The 20116-nt window shown below is 40.8% G+C and overlaps 2 protein-coding genes across 3 annotated transcripts; both read left to right on the top strand.

The window, feature by feature from the left end:
- The first annotated feature begins 370 nt into the window (after window positions 1-370).
- LOC133474432 (mucin-2-like) lies at window positions 371-13289 on the top strand. 2 transcript variants are annotated; one of them, XM_061766148.1, is made up of 8 exons: window positions 578-779; window positions 1685-1788; window positions 6339-6798; window positions 6879-6971; window positions 7057-7093; window positions 8555-8626; window positions 9947-11128; window positions 12684-13289. In XM_061766148.1, the coding sequence occupies exons 1-8, from the start codon at window positions 681-683 to the stop codon at window positions 12923-12925; spliced, it is 2289 nt and encodes a 762-aa protein (XP_061622132.1). In that variant the 5' UTR covers window positions 578-680; the 3' UTR covers window positions 12926-13289. The 2 variants fall into 2 exon arrangements, with proteins under 2 accessions (XP_061622131.1, XP_061622132.1); XM_061766147.1 differs by lacking the exon at window positions 1685-1788 and having other exon boundaries at window positions 371-779.
- A 1636-nt stretch (window positions 13290-14925) lies between these two features.
- On the top strand, window positions 14926-19426 carry nudt21 (nudix hydrolase 21). The gene is made up of 7 exons (XM_061766146.1): window positions 14926-15237; window positions 16693-16893; window positions 16965-17028; window positions 18256-18345; window positions 18513-18588; window positions 18672-18786; window positions 19027-19426. The coding sequence occupies exons 1-7, from the start codon at window positions 15110-15112 to the stop codon at window positions 19046-19048; spliced, it is 696 nt and encodes a 231-aa protein (XP_061622130.1). The 5' UTR covers window positions 14926-15109; the 3' UTR covers window positions 19049-19426.
- The last annotated feature ends 690 nt before the right edge of the window (window positions 19427-20116 follow it).

The raw sequence follows: 20116 nt of genomic DNA, 5'->3' as shown, positions 1-20116 counted from the left end.
TTCAATGTCACAGATACTACAGTGTTGAATTTGAGGATGGCGACCACAGGTAAACAAAAGTAATACAGTACCTGCACCTCACATGCATAATTTGTATTGGTATTTTGCATAAAGCTTTAAAATATGAACAACATTTTTGTCTGTCATGGGGATTCTGGAACATAACCCCCGCGACAAACGTGTGACTACTGTACCCTGAGAAAATCCACGCAAGCCCGGGGAGAACAATGAACAATCAAACTCCACACAGGAAGGCCGGAGCTTGGATTCGATCCCTCGAGCTCAGAACTGTGAGGCGGATGTGCTAAGCCCCTTGGTTACACATGTCAAATAAATTATTAATTTGTTACATAACCGATGGAACATTTTGTCCATTTCGGTTACCGCCACTGATGTCCACCTATGTCCACCTTCTAGATTACCATAAGACAAATATCAATGTGGTCACTTCATGGCTGCACATTATTTCCTTATCTTTTCCTCATCGTTTTACTCTTTAAGGGGAGGGGGCAGAGGAAGGCGAGGCTCTGTTGTCATATCTGTCAGTCTCGCCGGGGCAGGCCCCTCCCACCTCAGCAGCGGCATTACATACTGCTGGTGCTTGTGCTCTTAGCAACGGTGCCTCAGCAACAGAGCCCAGGCAACAGAGCTCCACGGCAACAGAGTGCCGTGTCTCCCCAATGGAGCTGCCATTGGGCGGACCAGCGCTCAGGCACTACACCCAGAGCCGACCGAGACCTCACCGACAAAAACTCAACTATCGTCCCAGCAGACCCCAGGTACTGTGAGAAATCAATTCAAAATAAAGAACAGAGCATGAAGGGAAGGTGATGTGAGCGTGTGTTTGTGTGGGGAGAAAATGGAAGGGAGAGATGAGATGTAATAGGGTGCAGAGGGGAGAGGCAGGGGGAAGGGAAGGGACGGATGGAGGGGGAGAGCTGCAAAGAAGCCTGCTCCCTTGCTTGAATAAGCCAGTGCCATTGTGCCGGTAACTAGCTGTGTGAAAACACCACAAATGGTATTTGCTGTGATTTCCAAGAGTGTGATTGCCTGAATAGGATTGCAGATGGTAGCTTGGCTTGAATGTCCCTTTTTTTCCCTCACATTGAAAAAAAAGCCTGCAGCCTTCTATTTTTTTTTCTAACAAGATTGTGCATCAAAAATGTGCATCATCTAATTTCTCTTCTTGGCTCATCGTGTTGTCACATAGCTCGCTGGCTGTAGACATCCAGTCACTCCCTTAGAGCCAGTGGCCAGGGAGACAAAATCCAAGCAATTCCCTTGACACGGTATCATATAGCAGTGACTTCTGCTAAATTTGTGCTCTGCTGCAAGTCTCCCCGCTTTTATTGTGACTTGTGGGAACAGATGCTAATGTGATCAGGGTGATTAGCTACAATAATGATATTGCATTATCTACATTGGCATAATGAGAGCTCTTTCACGTAAAATCCTGTGACACCCCCAATTGTACGTTACTGAGCAACTGCCTCCCAGGAGGCTGGTTTCTAGCAAAAGACTGAAGCCAAAATATTCCTATAGAGACACCGGTGAAAGACTGTGTGGGTTTTGTAGAGGTCAGTATTACATAATACGAAGTTACAGTCGTACCTTTTCATCCACATACAGGCATGCTTCAACATTTTTGTAAATTCCTATTTGTATCTTCTACAAATGTAATTAGGAGACAATAATTGAGAGTGAAAATGAAGTCCTTGAGCTCATCGGGCGTGTAGATGAAGGAGTGGAGGAGTTCTTTACAAAGAGAGTTCTTCCTGCTGATACAGAGTGAGTATCACCAGTTGCCGTTTAGTGTACAGTACTCTGCTTTGTCTCTTGACACTATGTGTATAGGGTCAATATCACTGTGAAATGCCTTTGGTGTCCTCATCAGAATCACTCAGTCATCATGACAATGTCGCAGAATTATGAGATGCTGAGGCCTTATTATAAGTGGCCAAACTTCTGCACACATTCCAGTACAATGATAAGTTTCTTAAAATGTATTTTCTTCATTTTATACAATTTTTTTCCCCATTGGATGTACAGTACGTGAGTTAGGCATGTCCCACACACACATACTAACAGTGCATGTGATAAATGGTTAGGGGGTGCTAAATAATTTTTTTTGCATGGTTTCATTGTCCACAACAGGTTATTTGATAAAACACTCATTTAAAAAAAAAATCACTTGCTCAAGTATATTCTATTTTCATAATCATATTGAATATTATGGATCTGTCACTGAAATTACTGCCCATCCTGTCATTATGGGGTAACAGGCCCTTTGAGAAACATTGTTTAAGAAACATATTTTCAGTGACAATATGACGAGCATTTTGTCTTTCTTCAGTGGAGGCTGAAACAGTGGATAGTTGTAGAAACAGAAGTATTTACACTGATGGTTCACAATTTTCATAGTATTATGTGTTTTGGGAAGTTGTTGAGCTTCACTTGTTCACTCTGTCATAATGAAATATCAGTTGATATACAACCCCAATTCCAATGAAGTTGGGACGTTGTGTTAAAATTATTTGCACATCATGTTCAACCTATATTTAATTGAATACACTACGAAGACAAGATATTTAATGTTAAAACTGATCAACTTTATTGTTTTTAGCAAATAATCATTAACTTAGAATTTTATGGCTGCAACATGTTCCAAAAAAGCTGGGACAGGTGGCAACAAAGACTGAGAAAGTTGAGGATTGCTCATCAAACACTGTTAGGAACATCCCACTGGTGAACAGGCTAATTGGGAACAGGTGGGTGCCATGATTGGGTATAAAAGGAGCTTCCCTGAATTGCTCAGTCATTCACAAGCAAAGATGGGGCGAGGTTCACCTCTTTATGAACAAGTGTGTGAGAAAATAGTCGAACAGTTTAAGGACAATGTTCCTCAACGTACAATTGCAAGGAATTTAGGGATTTCATCATCTACGATCCATAATATCATCAAAAGGTTCAGAGAATCTCTAGAAATCACTGCATGGAAGCGGCAAGGCCGAAAACCAACATTGAATGCCCGTGACCTTCCATCCCTCAGGCGGCACTGCATCAAAAACCGATATCAATGTGTAAAGATATCACCACATGGGCTCAGCAACACTTCAGAAAACCAATGTCAGTAAATACAGTTCGGCGCTACATCCGTAAGTGCAACTTGAAACTCTAGTATGCAAAGCAAAAGCCATTTATCAACAACACCCAGAAACACCGCCGGCTTCTCTGAGCCCGAGCTCATCTAAGATGGACTGATGCAAAGTGGAAAAGTGTTCTGTGGTCCGACGAGTCCACATTTCAAATTGTTTTTGGAAATTGTGGACGTCGTGTCCTCTGGGCCAAAGAGGAAAAGAACCATCCCGACTGTTAAGGACGCAAAGTTCAAAAGCCAGCATCTGTGATGGTATGGGGCTGTGTTAGTGCCAATGGCATGAGTAACTTACACATCTGTGAAGGCACCATTAATGCTGAAAGGTACATACAGGTTTTGGAGAAACATATGCTGGCACCGAGCAACGTCTTTTTCATGGACGCCCCTGCTTATTTCAGCAAGACAATACCAAACCACATTCTGTGTTACAACAGTGTGGCTTCGTAGTAAAAGACTAGACTGGCCTGCCTGCAGTCCAGACCTGTCTCCCATTGAAAATGTGTGACACATTATGAAGCGTAAAATACGACAACGGAGACCCCCGGACTGTTGAACAGCTGAAGCTGTACATCAAGCAAGAATGGGAAAGAATTCCACCTTCAAAGCTTCAACAATTAGTGTCCTCAGTTCCCAAACATGTTGTTAAAAGAAAAGGTGATGTAACACAGTGGTAAACATGACCCTTTCCTAGCTTTTTTGGAACGTGTTACAGCCATAAAATTCTAAGTTAATGATTATTTGATAAAAATAATCAAGTTTATCAGTTTGAACATTAAATATCTTGTCGTTGTAGTGTATTCATAGGTTGAACATGATGTGCAAATCATTGTCTTCTGTTTTTATTTATGTTTAACACAACATCACAACTTCATTGGAATTAGGATTGTAAAAGCCTTTCAGAAATTTCAAATTATATTTGTCAAAGAGTACACAATAAGCTTGCTAACTGAATCATGTTGCTAAGTGACGGTCCACTATGTGGTCATAAATTGCTAACTTTAGCCAAAACTTTCCACCCTGTCATTGTCCACTCAGTCAGCAAGCTCACATATTTTGCTGTTTGCATATACAGTGTCTGCTTGCAGTTATTTTACTTAAAAACATGTGCGAGAGCTACCAATATGCATTATTAATAGTATAACATCTACGTAATACAATAAATAGGAAGTGGGAAGGGGGTTTGGTTGGGGAATGCGGAGTCTTAAAGGCACCTTGTGGTGATATTGACTCTAATAGTTTACATAAAAGTGACTGCTACCTTTCCAGCTGATTCACACACAGAACTGTATTAGGCCACCATAAGCTGCATTGTTTTAGCGATGATATAATGATCTCTTATGATGACAGACAGAAAGGCAGGCAGACAGACAGATCGACAGACAGGCAGACAGACGGACAAACGGACAGATGGACAGACGGACAGACGGACAGACAGATGCACAGACAGACAGACACACAGACGGACGGGCCAGAAGTGCCATTATGAGACCCACCATCAAATGGTTCCATTGATGCAGTAACGTCTTCAATCAGGGGTGTCCAAAGTCCGGCCTGGGGCGATTTCTGGCCCATTGTCCATTTTTAACAACCCCACGGCATATACTAAAAACAGCATATTTTTAGTATTTTGAGTTGGCGTTGAAAAAATGGGGGTGTTGCGACACCCATATCCCCCATCTATGCGACTCACTTGACAGTTACTACTACTACTAATTAAATTGTTTTATACTGTTTTTCTAGCGGCGGCACGGTGGGCGACTGGTTAGAGCGTCAGCCTCACAGTTCTGAGGACCGGGGTTCAATCCCCAGCCCCGCCTGTGTGGAGTTTGCATGTTCTCCCCGTGCCTTTTCTCCGGGGACTCCGGTTTCCCAAAAACATGCATGGTAGGTTAATTGACAACTCTAAATTGCCCATGGGTGTGAATGTGAGTGCAAATGGTTGTTTGTTTGTATGTGCCCTGCGATTGGCTGGCAACCAGTTCAGGGTGAGGAGAAGCGGCTCAGAAAATGGATGGATGGATGGATGTTTTTCTAGCTACGCAAAAACACAAACAGTTTAGAACTCCATCCATCCATTTTCTGAACCGCTTATCCTCACAAGAGTCGCGGGAGTGCTGGAGCCCATCCCAGCTATCATTGGGCAGGAGGCGGGGTAAGCCCTGAACTCGTTGCCAGTCAATCGCAGGGCACACATAAACAAACAACCATTCGCACTCACAGTCACACCTACGGGCAATTTAGAGTCTCCAATTAATGCATGTTTTTGGGATGTGGGAGGAAACCGGAGTGCCCGGAGAAAACCCACACAGGCACGGGGAGAACATGGAAACTCCACACAGGCGGGGTCGGGGATTGAACCGTGGTCCTCAGAACTGTGAGGCAGACGCTCTAACCAGTCGTCCACCGTGCCGCCCAGTTTAGAACTAATATAGTAAAACAATTTTTCTTCATATTGCAAATAAATACAGTTAATTTTCAGAATCGAAAATGGTTTGCCCCACTTTCTGCTCCGTGTCAAAGTTCCATTTGGGAATATATCAAGTCAACGCTGCTTTAAAGATTGTCAATACTACAGATTGCTCTTGATTTGGTTCTCAATGTGGTGATGTGATTTGGCTGCTGCTCAATGCAGAAACAGATCTATTCTTGTGGGATACAGAGCCACTACCCACCCCAAAATCCTGTAAAAGTTTTAACCGTTTGCCTTCTCAGCTTGAACAGAAAGCTGCGATATAGTAGTTTTTAAAAATAACTATAATAGATGTAAAAACAATATAAAATTGCTTGATGGATTGTTTTTAGCATGTTTAATAAATTAAAGTGGAGGGATGTCCCAAGTGGCCAAGTGGCCCTTGCATTTTTTGATTATTTTTTTTGTGTGCTGCGCATGGAGGAAGGTTTTTGGACACCCCTGTCTTAAACAGTGATAATAAATTGCTGACGGACCATTATACATAGCCCCACCGAAATGTAATGACATCTTGCTTAGCATATGCACCACATCTCTACTAAGTTTCATCCAAACAATTTGTGTCTCGTTTACATATTCCTACTATCGTACCATTTACTGTTTTACTATGTCTAAATGACTGTCAAGAAAAAACAACACAGCGAGTGGTGGCCAAATGGTTTTGCATTGGATATATGTTATGATTTGATACAATTAACCTTTTACATTTAGGCAAAAGCAAGATGAGGAACCAGAGTCCAGTACCGTGGATGAAGTGGTTCCTGCCACTTCTGTCCCTTGTCCACCTCCAACAAAAACACTCAGGAGGAAGCTTGGGGATTTCTTTACCCTCCGAAAGCGACGAGGTCTGAAATCAGAGACGGGCCACGAGGGCCGACCCAAAAAGGCCTCCATCGCTGATCTCATTCGCCCTCTTCGGGAGGCGGCCAGAGCTGACAAAGAAAAAGATAAGGACAGAGTCAAGGAACATGACAAGGAGAATGAAAAGGAGAAAGAGAAAGAGCAGCCTAGTGGTGTTACCGGAGAGTCAACCGCACAGGAAACACCAGCCTCTGATGCTCCGCCACTGAGGGGCGAAGTGGTGCCACCCCGCCGTGCTCTGAGGGAAGGGAAGTCCCAGTCTCTTATTTTACTGTCTGGATCAGCAGCAGGGACCGCCAATGCCAGAAAGGTGGGTGTCACCCAGTCAAGGACTCTCCTGCCTTGAAGTCTGTAGGTTCATTTTTAAGATATTGTCTTGGTGATTTTTAGAAACAGTTTGAAGGCCAACATAGCTTCGAACAGAAACTTCATCTTATGCTTCAGCGTATTGGAGTTTCCAAAGCACAGCCAGAAGAGACACAGGTATGAATCGGTCTGACGTTTCATAATGTGGATCTTCCCATTGTCCAAATAATAACATATTTAAATGTCTCCTTTGATCTCCCAGAATCCAGAGAGAGAGATGAAAAAGGCAGAATCTGAAGGTATGTCTATGTACTCTACGAGTACCTGTATGGCAAAAACATACAGTAACATAGTCTCAAAGATACACAGTATAGACAATATGTACAACATATTCTTCCATTGACTAGTATTAGAGTGTGAGAGCGATAACACTGACTTTAAAGTTACTGTAGTCTTTTTTTCCCTTTCTAAATCCATTAAATATGTTTGAAGGTAAATGCTGAAAACGTGCAAAGACTGAGAACAATTTAGTACTGATTTTTTTAGATATAGCTTAAAACTCTTTTTCACTTTCTCAGTTGTCCAGATTTTTGGGGTGGGGCTAAATTAATTAGTTAGCCCAATGACGTATACAGGCTGGTGCACATACTTTCTTGCGTGAGTCAGCTCGCCCCCACTATGTAGTGCACGGAGTGAACCAACGGCGAGTCGGACGGCTCCACTGCTAATTGTCCTGCTACTAGAGGCTACTAGCTATTAGCCGCTAGTGGGCTTGTGGCCCGGCGGACCAGCGGACCGGTGTTGGGTCCGTCCAATTCTCCACAGCCTCGCTCCATGTGCTGCACGTAGATCCACACAACAGAGACACTTAAGGGAAAGTTAACTGTTTATTACGTTAGCTAGCCCGTGAGCTGACAAGCTAGAGAGCTAAGGAGCTGGCTCGGCCACAGGGGGCGTCAAATACATAAGCGCCTCGCTCGGTGTTGTTGTGTGTAGGTCCCCATACAATAGAAACACAGGAACGTTAACTGTTTATTAAGCAGCTCACACGTAATTCAGCCAGTAGCTGACTACAGCGCTTTCGCACATACTGTACGAACTAAAGTATTTGATTGCCAGGTGGAAGTCGAGCAGCTCATGTTTCATGTGCCTTCAGCGGACACGCTCACACAGTCCTGCTGATTTTGGAGACCAATTTTACATGTTTACCAATTTTTTTATTCATTCAAATTTGGCAGGCTAGTTAAACAATACTTTTTTTCAGTGTTGTGCCAAATTTACAAGACATTTTTTTGGTCCCTTAACACACACACTTGCTTCCCATTGACACCTGAGACCTTGTAACACTAAAGATTTGCATGACACTGGGGAAGGAAAATGGCAAATTGGGCCCAATTTGGACATTTTCACCTAAGGGTTTTCTCACTTTTGTTGCCAGAAGTTTAGACATTAACGGCTGTTTTGAGTTACTTTGAGGGGAATGTAAATTTAGACTGTTTTACAAACGGTCTACTTTACAGTGTAGCAAAGTCTCATTTCTTCATTGCTGTCCTATACTAAACATACACTAGAGACCTTTCCTGCGATTGGCTGGCAACCAATCCAGGGTGTACTTGGCCCTCTCACCCAAAGTCAGATGGAGCTCCACCTAACCTGGGAACCTAATGAGGACAAGCACTATAGAAAATGGATGGATGAACACTAGAGTCTTCATTGTCAGCAAAAAATAATATCTGTATTATCCTGCTTCCATGTCTTAGGCACCATTATTGACAGTAAGGTTGAGCCAACCCCGACTTTCACAAAACACAGAACTATGTCAGCATCCTCAGGTAAAGCACACAAAACACAATTTACTTTGACATACAGTAATGCGCACAAGTCTTTTTCCACCACTTCTTTGTTGATTTTAATGGCCTTGTCCTCTGCAGTCATAGTGAAAGAGTAAATACAAACATAGAAGGGCGGATACTGTACAGTTAGCAGGAGTGTGGCAAAAATAAAAGACAAACCCCCCTCCCACCCAGAAAAAAATAATACAAAACTTTAGCAGGTTGGTGTGTGGACAATAGGAAGAACCAATTAAAATTTGGTGAAAATCTAGATCAGCGATTCTCAACCAGTGCGCCGGGGCACATGAGTGTGCCGTGAGCGCACTTCAGGTGTGCTGTGGGAAATTATAAAATTTCATGTAATTGCTCAAAACATTATGTATTTACACAAAATAATGCTTCTTTGTTAATCTATTTATGCCAGTGAGGCATAGTGACAGACAAAACAAATAAATGCTCTTCTATTAGATGGCAGGAAGTACATACAGTAATTAATGTATCCACTTTTTGTGACATTTTTGTTTCTTGATGTGCCGTGAGATTTTTCAATTGTAAAATATGTGCCTTGGTTCCATAAAAGTTGGAAATAACTGATCTCGATGAAGGTGCTGATTGGGATGGGCATAATAATGGGTTGATCAATTATTTGATTGGTGAAAATTCCTGGAATTGATGATCGGTTAATCACGTCTTGAAGCAGCTGCTTAATTTTGGCGATATTGAGGCAAAATTGAGTGCACTACTTGATTGTTGAATTGTTTTCCGTATAGCTGATTAAGGAAATTTAGCCAAATGCCCATCCTAAGTAATAAAGAATATTTTCATCATTTGACTTACAGCCTTTTCCACTCCACAGTAGCTACTTGCTTGGTCACGGTTGTACTCGCTTATTGACACATTTCCATTGTCAAAATCTTGTACTATAGGGATACTATAAGGAACGATATGTAGCAGCTGGTCAGTCGGGTTTCCAAGTAGGCTGTACTGATACAGTAGGGTCGTGTAAACCACATGACATCAATGGAACCGCCCTCCCTACCATCTGTTCATCAACTCTATGAACCTGGAAGTAACTGACAAACAGATCGACAAACAGGCACAAATACGACACTCAGATTGTTTTCCCTGCTTTTGTTAACAGTTTGGCCTTGGTGGAAGTTTGCTCTAAACTGAATGACATTCTCATTATCATGGTCAGTATAGCATTGGTGAAGCAACAACTCTAATGGTGGCCTAAGATTTTTGCACAGAACTGTATGTACAATACATGTGACTCTCCTTTCCTTGATCATACTTCATTATTATTTTTTTAATCATCAGATACAAGGCGTCAAATTCGACCAAGCGTGTCAGCACATGAGTCAGCTGGAAAACCCGCTTTGCCTCCAAAGCCAGTCCTCAAGGCTGGTCCTGGCCCCGCAACATCTGGCCGCAACACGCCTGAGAATGAGTTGGTCCAAATAGAGGAGGGGGAAACAAGCACACCCACTAAAGAAAAAAGTCCCACTGCTGCTCCATCTGGCCCCGCTACTCCCGCTGTAATGTCAAACGCCACTGCTGACTTGGCTGACGTTACTATTTCCTCTTCTAGTACTGCAACCTCCGAGTCAGATGTGCTTACTGTTAACACCATTGCAACACCCGCAAACGGTATAGATCTAAATGGCAAGCCTTCTGACACTGAAGCTCAGCCTATTAGCACAGAACCACTTACCTCTAGTTCCTTGACAGCTCTTACCGAACCCCCCGCCCCTATCCCTAATAGTTCCTCTGAGTCTATTGCTCCCAGCCCCTCTGCCACTTCAGACTCGACAACAGTAACTTCCATTACCGCCTTGGAAACTGTTACTTGTCATCTCAGTGAAAATGAAACAAATATGTCGGTTAAGATGACAAGTCCAGTGTCAAATGGCATTGTTTCAGTTAATGAAGTAGCCATTTCTGTCATTTCCACAGTAGATGCGTCCACTCCAGCCTCTACCCAATCTGCAGATACCAAATCACAGTCTGTTACCAGTTCATTTACTGTAGCTAGTGACGATTTCACTGCAGGCTCTTCGATAGGCACTAAAAGCACATCTGTGGCCCTGAGCTCAACTTCTCCTAAATTTGATACCTCCATTACCACCTCCTCCACCCCTCCTCCTGCCAGCACCACCTCCATTACAACCACGACATCTACTGACTGCATGGACTCTTCCCCGTCCATTGTTCCGTCAACCTCATCCAGCGAAACCAACCTCGCCTACTCCATCATCTCCACCACCACCAATAACGCTGCTTTAACAACTGCAGATGCAATTAGCTCCCCGCTCACGACTGACCCACTTTACTCAAAGACCAGCTCTACATTCACATCAGTTATCACCTGCCTTCCTGTTTCTGAAGACTCCATTGTTACCAGGCACAGTTTGACCAGTCCAGCACTCACCCATGATAGTCCAAGACAAGATTTACAAACAAATCTTGACAAAAGATCGAGTCCTACTGTAAAAGATGCAGGTAAGCATATCTTCATGGGGTAGACCAGGGGTGTCTAAACCTTTTCCTCCAAGGGCCATAAAATTACAGAAAACTCAAAGGATGGAAGGACCACTTCTTTGACTTTAAAGACCGCGTAAAGTGAATTCAGACATTTGTTTCTAAATACACATGTACATGTTTGAAGATAATTGCTGAAAACCTGAAAAGACTGAGAAGTATATACGGTAGTACTCAGTTGTAGAGATATAGCGTTGAGCATTTTTTCACCACTTCCTTATTTTTTTGAGCATGACAAAAATGGTGCCCAATGATACACTTTGGATTGGGCATGAGAACCCCCACCTCTCACAATATAAAAACTTGAGCACCTTTGTTCGCATAGGTGGTGATACAGCGCAATTGCAAGTTATTATTACTTGGCCCAAGCTTATCAGCTCGCAAGCTAGCTGGTGACTAGGAGGTGTTGTCGCGGCGTGAAAAGCCCTGCGAGAACCCAGTGGGATATATTCCAGACACCGGAGGCTTTAAGCGGCTATATTATCACAGCTCAAACATGTAGGGATGTATATGCATAAGAAAGATGCTAGACGAAGTAGCATCCATTTTCCAGGTTGTAGTAGTGGTATTTTATTGACAGTCGAATGGGGTGTGGTTTCAGCGCATTCATCAGTGGACACCCCCACAGCTTTTGAGAGCGAAAAGAAGAGCTTGATTTTCTATATATAAAGCTGGCTGGGTTGTTAACAACTCGCCTCTGTGGTGTGCCAAATTTACAGAACATACAGTATTTATTTTCACTTTACAGGGAATTTATCAAACACGCTAAGACCGATCCATCTAGCAATTATATAAGTTTGTATATAATAGTTATTTTGGGAAAACCCCAACATAAGCTTTCTGTTAAAGGTGATAGAGCAAATAGTTTAGGATTTTTCAGGATTTGGGGTTGGCCTGCAGCTCTGTATCCCACTAGAATAGGTCCGCCCCTGCATTGAGCAACAGCCGACTTACATTTCCACATTCACAACAAAAGTAAGAGCAATCTGTATTAAACTGAATTTTTTTTTAAAGCAGTTACTTGGAGAACATTCATTTCTTATCTTCACAAATCGGACCTTGACACGGAACATAAAGTGGAGCTAACCATTTTTTCATCTGAAACCGAATTATCTTTATTCACCTGAACGTTATGAAGAGAAATTGTGTTACTATTTTAGTTGTAAATAGTTTGTTTATGTCTTTCCATATGTAGAAAAGCTCTATATGAAACCAGTTTTTGATTATTATTAGTAGTAGTCGTAGTAGCTGTCATGGGCGTCGCACCCTTGGGGAATGTGGTTTCTGGATACCTCCCACTTTTTTTTAAATCCACATTTTTCACGCTGCCGCCTCCAACCCTTAAAAAAAAAAAAAAAAAAAAAAAAAAGAATCGTGTTGGAGTCCATGTCAAATTTTATTTTTAGTATATGCTGCTGGCCGCTAAAAAATGGACAGCAGGCTACAAATTGGTCCTGGCTGTAGTTTAGTTGTATGTACTGCATATTGTAATCGGCACAATCTCTCCCCTTACCAGATGTTGAACTAGGGGTGGTCCAAAAGAGCAAACAAGCTGATGAAACTGAAAAAAAGAAAGTCGTGGATGATGGCAAAGAGAGTGAGCATTGTAAGGAGAAAGCAGCTCAAGACAACAATGAAGCAACAAAGAAAGAAACCCAAGAAGGAAATGTGAAAGCTGAAGACATCCCAGTGGCAACTGAAGAGGGAGAGGCTGAACATGCATTGAAGAATGAGCGGCCAAATCAAGAAGAAAAATAAAAATAAAAATACAAATATGATACAGTATTGCTAAATTTGGGACCAACTACTGTGACGTAGGCAGGTTAGGCCACAGTAAAAGGAAATTAAATGATCCGTGGCACTTCCTATACAGGGACCACCACAATACAGCAGCACACCACACACCCGATTGAGCCACTGGACCAAAGAACTGAGATCCATGGTGTGATGTAATCAACAATTCCAGCAGTGTCTTTTGTCTTTTTTTTTAACTTGTGTTTGAATTTTGCATTGCACGTATGATTATGTACCATAAGAAAAGTACTGTGTTTTAAAGACACCATGTTTACAATAGATCGATAAGAGAAAATAGATATGACTATTAAATGGAATATTGAATTGAGTTACTGAGATTTTTTTGTTTTTAAATGGATATCTTTTTATGTTTTAGATACACATCCAAATTACATCTGTCAATCAGCAAATTCCACCAAGTGAGACAGATCACAATATGGGGTTCAATGCCCTGGAAATGCTTGAGAAAAGATGATTGATGATTCAAATGAACGCTCTCATTCACATGACACGCCAGACTTTTCTTTTAAGGTTCAAACTTATTTTCTTCTTAGCATACTGTAATATATTTATTATCAACCATAAAGGCTAACCTACGTTATTTCACACAATTGCAAAAAGACAAATCTAGAATTGAATTGAATTTACACGAAAAAAATGACCAAAAACACTGACTTTAAGTGTTTTAATGTACCATGTAATTTCATTAGGTAGGTCAAATGCAACATTCCCATTTAAGTACAAACCATTTAATTATTCTTATCAAATAAAAGTTTAGTTTAATATCGTTCAAGTATAACCCAAAAGTTTATGAGGGTGACATTTAAAAAAATATATATTTTTTTTAGTGTAGGATGTAAATGTTTTCTTCACATTGTTTTAACGTAAAACTAACTTATACATAAGACTGCATTACAAACTGTCTTCTGGAGACAACAGCTATGGAGCGATGACGAACAAGTCATATAATTTCTCTGTAGGGCCACCAAAAAGTCCCTGATGCCATGTACTTGACAAAATACTGACTGCCTCAGTAATGAACATTCCTAGCTACAGTGGACAGGACTTCCCCTAAGCTTATGTCACGGATGCCAGAGAGAATAAAGCATCCTGTGTTCAGTGAAGACATACTGTATTGTAAATTAATGGTGGTCTGCAGTTACAGGCATGGGTGATAAAAACAAGTACAGATAATTGGTCATATGATGAACAGATGCAAAATACCAGACCCTTAGTAAAGAAAGACAACTGGCATTCAAAGTCAGCTAATGACTTCTTAAGGGTGTCCATAACGTCTCTTTACCATTTAACAAATGTAGTACAAAAAAAACTAAGTGAATAGAAAAAACTAGAATCTTTTACAAATTGAGGCATCATTAGTTGCACGAAGCACCTCAAGACCTTCCTGTCTCACTGCATCTCTTGTGTTATGCATGAATTGATGGTCTTCCATACTTGATGCTATAGTTTGACTGAGTCTGCATTTTGCTTCAATAAACACGGTAGACATTGTAGCTGCTTTCGGCATCACCGTCCACTATAAAGTGCCTTATAAAGTGAGTTTGCCATTGTGTAGTAACTATAGGATATCCCACAATGCATCTTCAAACGGACACATGCACTTAACTCACATTGAATAGCAGTTATTTATCCTTTCGTGTGATCAATGTTGCCCACCATACTGGAGGTCCACTGAGAAAATCATTTTATGATTCCTACACAAGGTTTCATCCATTTTCCCAAATAGGTTTTCCAGGAGTTTTTCCTTGCCTGCACACCAGCGTATGTCGTGATTTGTGAAAAACTGAACTGCGGTCTTGATATTTTTAGTTATTTTTGATAGCGATTATTACTGTGAAGCCCTCTTTGACACTATACAGATCAACTTAACTTGACATCCTGTAATTTGATTACTCACCCCAACCAGCAGGGGGCACCATCGGCGGCGCCAATATGAAGAGAACTTCGTATTTTACCCGGAAGTGGAGAGACGACGGAAACAACGGTGGATGAATTGTTGAGTATTGTCCATTGTAGTCTTCGGTATATTTTTCATTGCTATTTTGAAAGAAAGAAAAAGAAAAAAAAAACTCGTTTGGATTCAGTCGCATTCGCAGGAATCTTAAATTCACTGTACACACCAAAGCTATGTCGGTTGCGCCTCCCAGTCGCTCGAGCACAGGTTGGCCGCGCGGTAGTACCGCTTCCACTCAGTTTGGAAGCAAATACATGACCGGCCCGGCGAAGCCTCTCACCCTGGAAAGGACCATCAATCTGTGAGTTCATCCGTCCGTTTACAGTTTGCTTCGAGTTGGTGTAAATGTGTTCACGATTCAGGTTCTAACCTCTTAATATGGGTCAAGCATAGCCACTTCGTAGCACAACTAGCAATGTGATGGTGAAATTCCGTCGTTAGCCTAATAGAATCTCGCCTAAATCATTTTTGAAAGTTTGACCGAAAACAATAAATTCAGTGTTGGGGAGAGTAGTTGGTTACAATTACAAGTTATCCTGTTGAAAATGTAAGTAGTCGTTTGATTATTTCAATTACTTTCTCTATGACTAATGAAATTTAATTTACTTTTCTTAATTTATTGAATGCATCAACAAGAGCATTGGAATTTTCCTCTAAAAAAGTGGATTAAAACCATAGATCATTATTTTGGAATTACCACACGTTGTTTATACATGTGAAAACATGATGCATTGCAGACCTAATGACAAATGTGTACAATTTAGACTACCGCTTCATATGACAAACCAGATTAGCAAAGGTTCCATCAAAAAGTAATGATGATGAAACCGTTCGGTCGGTGTTCTTTTGTGTTCAAAAAGTGTCTCTATGAGACTAACAAAATCTCAGACAAACTTTGAGAGAGAACTGCCATGTTTGATACTACGGCAGAATGGCACATAACCAGAAAGAGCCAAAGTGTCGCCTTTAGAGAAGGAGGAAGTGATATGGGGAAAAAAAAGAAATCTGAGCTCTATTTTTCAAATATAACTAAAAAGCAACGGAAATTTAATTACAAATTCTCCCAATACGTACATTTTGTAATTAAATTACATAATCTTTATTATCTTATTTGCAATATGAAGAGAAATTGTTTTACTATATTAGTTCTAAACTGGGCGCCACGGTGGATGACTGGTTAGAGCGTCTGCCTCACAGTTCTGAGGAGCGGGGTTCATTACTCCCCAACATTGGGTCTGGATTACTGAGAATTTTCACAGACATAAAGGAAAATCAGAATGTTTGGCAAGCATGTGACATTTGTATTTTTATTGATATTTTGACAGTAAATAAAAAATTATTTGGGCAACTATGCTATTAGGCTTACAATATGAGGATTGGTGAACAAAAATGTAATCATTTAGTGGTGACGATTCCAGCCTCGAACCTTTATACTTTAGTAGCAGTTGCCTTACCTTGGTTTGAAAACATTAGGTCCACCTTTGCGGCAAGTAAAATTCACCTGGAAAAAACAGAACACAAATCTTTTTTTTGTTGTAACCCACTTAACTAGAAAACCTTTGGGCTAATTAGTGATACCTCTTGACTTAAAACATTCATATCTTTGAAACATACACCACCTTGGAAGCTGATTTGAGAGCTCCTTGATAGTTCTACAAATGTTGTTTTTTTCCTCTCTCTAACTCTAAACTTCAAAGGTAAAAAAATGTTGTCGTCTTTAATTGATATGAAATAATGGAATGGCATGTGTTTTTAGGTACCCTCTCACCAACTACACATTTGGGACCAAAGAGCCTTTGTATGAGAAGGACAGCTCGGTGGCGGCCAGGTTCCAGCGGATGCGTGAGGAGTTTGACAAAATGGGAATGAGGAGGACAGTGGAGGGTGTACTGATCGTCCATGAGCACAGGCTGCCGCACGTCCTACTCCTCCAGCTGGGCACTACTTTCTTCAAACTGTGAGGATTTCATCTTCTCTGGAACCATCGGATGTGTTATCCTGAGTCTGATGTTTTGTTTTTCTGTTTAGGCCCGGTGGAGAGCTGAGTCCTGGAGAAGATGAGGTGGAAGGTCTGAAACGCCTAATGACCGAGGTAGGGATGCGTAGTATACAGTGTGTGGTAGACAGTAACCTGGATTTGATCGAACCCCAGGGGTTCGGTGAGGCAATTGCAGGGGTTTGACCGAGGACAAGACACAGTGTGCGCGTGCGCCCATTCCTCCATAAAAGCCTTTTGAATTTTGCATTTTGAATGCCGAATATGCGGCGTTTAAAATGCAACGTTGCGTCAAGGTGGGCTTTTACAGGTTTTACACGATCAGGATTTTTGGGGCCGATCACCGATCAGCAAGCTTAAAAAAAACGATCACCGATCTGATCGCAAGATGGAGCAATGTGTCTTTTTACATGACTTATTTATTGTATATACTGTATACATCCATTTTCTGTACAGTTTATCCTCACAAGGGTCGCGGGCGTGCTGGAGCGTCCGTCCCAGCTCAGATTATTCTCTAGAATTTTAGAAAAATTAAAACACCAATGACCTCTAGGGAGCGTTCAAGGATTGGCCAATGACATAAATTTAGGTCAAATCAACATTACATGACATAAATAATGGGTGCTAACTTACTGTAATTAAATTACTTTAATAAATACTGTTAATGACATGCTTACTCTAACTTTCTCACTGTCCCAGCTATATGGACGGGTGTTGTCCAGAGTTCGAGTCCGCAATGCACGTATATTGAAAATAAATCATAACTTGCTAATTTCTCAAACGATTTTCATGGTTAAATTTTTTTTGTCACTGTCAAAGCATGTGCTATTAATGCATAAAATTTGAAAAAAAAAAGAGCCCAAAAAATGTACTCTTACCCATGAACCCTTTTCAAAGATTGTAGAAATACTTACATACCTGCCAAGGAAAAAGGCAACAGCAAATTTATCAATAGTTTACAGTAAATTTTAATTGATTTTTTATTTTTTTTTGGTGTGAAATTCATGTTTTGTTGGTTTTGTTCTTTAAACACTGATTTTATGTGCAACTGATGTGGTTCATTTTTTGCACAAATAAAATGTATATGTGCGAAGGTTGAATCCATGGCAACTGAACTTGCAGGGTTCTGTACCTCCAACAAGGTTAAGGAATTCTAAAAAGTGTTGAGTGAAACAGGTCTTTGAACAGTATTTGATCAAAATAAAACAGACTTTCATCGCAAGTGCAAGACGTAATGGCCTTGTCAAGTATCAGTACTCTGTATCGGTGAGTACACAAATGATGGAGTTATTGCAGGGTTTATATTATTTATTTGCATGTTAGATTCTCGGACGGCAGGATGGCGTGAAGCAGGACTGGGTGATTGACGACTGTATTGGCAACTGGTGGCGCCCCAACTTTGAGCCTCCACAGGTTTGTACTTCATGTCAGCTGGAATCATAACAAAAGATTATTTATATTATTCATAACAGTGACTTTAAGGGGCCAGTACATAAATGATGTGAATTTTTTTTAAACATTTCTTCCCATAGCAGGCGAATGAGTTGCATTTTTACCCTGTATAATCGTGTGTCTTGCAGTATCCCTACATTCCAGCTCACATTACCAAACCTAAGGAACATAAGAAACTTTTCCTGGTTCAGTTGCAGGAAAAAGGTTTGTATATCGACATATGAAGCTGAATTAATGACAACACAGACACAGAAATATGAGGTATGTGTGGTTCATTTTGTTTTCAGCACTGTTTGCCGTCCCAAAAAATTATAAACTGGTGGCCGCTCCTTTGTTTGAGCTGTATGACAATGCCCCTGGATATGGACCCATCATTTCCAGTCTACCACAGCTCCTTAGCAGGTAATGTTCTTTTTTTTTTTTCTTCTTCTTTTTCTTTTACTGATTGCTTTAGACGTCACTGAAGGAATACCGTGTACAGGTATTCCATATCCTGTCATTCTATGAATTTAGTGGACAGTATGTTTGTTTAATGCAACATCGCATGACTGATGCGATTGAGATCTATAAGGTTGTCTGAATCTTTATCGAAATTATTCCAAACTTCTTTTTTTTTTTTTTTTTTTTTTTTTTTTTTTACAGGTTTAACTTCATCTACAACTAAGAGAAGTCCGTTTGGCTGTCTCTGTGAGTGCAGCCCAGTCGAAGGGAAACTTGAAGATCACGTGGAGAATGCAGAGAAATTATAATTCTCATCTTCGGCTCCACTTTCACGAGATAAATGTCCTGTACTGAATATACTGACAGTCCACAGTGGTTGGTGTCCAGCGATACTGTTGTCAGGAAAAAAAAAAAAGAAAATTTTTTTTTTTTTTTTTTTAATCTTGATGAACTGCTGGGTTTTGTAGATTACATTATGTTCACTCTGATTTTAAGCCTTCTCAGAAAAGGTTTGATTAAACCAACAATTACTTTGTGTTTACTGTTATTTTAAACGACATTGTTCCCCCCCCCTTTTTAATAAAAAAAAAAAGTAATTTAATTATGTGTATGCTTATGTCTTGTGCAGAAGTGTGCAGGAGGAATTGTTTATTTGCTTCCTGTTGGAAAAAGCTGTGACGGTGATTTTAAGCATTACGTAACATATGTTGGTGCTCCTTACTGGGACCATCAAAAACAATGCAGCGGAATACGATATACGTTGGGAAATTGGCGATTTGAGATGATGCTCTGCAAAATGGGATGCAGCAGTTGTCTCCCAGTTTATGTTTATCAATTTATTTTTGAAAGGGGACAATGCAATTTCATAAAACACATGAAACTAGTTTCTAGCCAGAAGGCTAGTTTTCATCTGTAGTCCCCTGGCCATGATGTAAAAAAGCAGTAAAATACATCTACAAGACAATATAATACAGGATACATAATCAAACTATACTATTAAGAGAGAATAAAACCATAATTTTTTTGATCATAACAAAAAAACAACATAACATACTTGTCTTTTAGTGTTGGCAGGTATAGGTGTTAACTAGCCACATTTTCAGTTTTTTTGTGAAGGCCTTGTATGTTGTAAGCAGTTTAACCTCCTCAGGTACTGAGTTCCACTCACCAGCGCTCCTCACTGACCAGGCTGACTTACTGAAAGTGCTCCTGCGCAGAGGAATGAGACAGTCACCTCTGACAGAGCCTCGAGTGACATGCTCAGAGCTGTTTCTTTGGCTGATGAACTCAG

The sequence above is a fragment of the Phyllopteryx taeniolatus genome, chromosome 2, assembly GCF_024500385.1.
Source record: "Phyllopteryx taeniolatus isolate TA_2022b chromosome 2, UOR_Ptae_1.2, whole genome shotgun sequence".
Classification (NCBI taxonomy): domain Eukaryota; kingdom Metazoa; phylum Chordata; class Actinopteri; order Syngnathiformes; family Syngnathidae; genus Phyllopteryx; species Phyllopteryx taeniolatus.
This window is presented reverse-complemented; position numbering and strand designations above follow the sequence as displayed.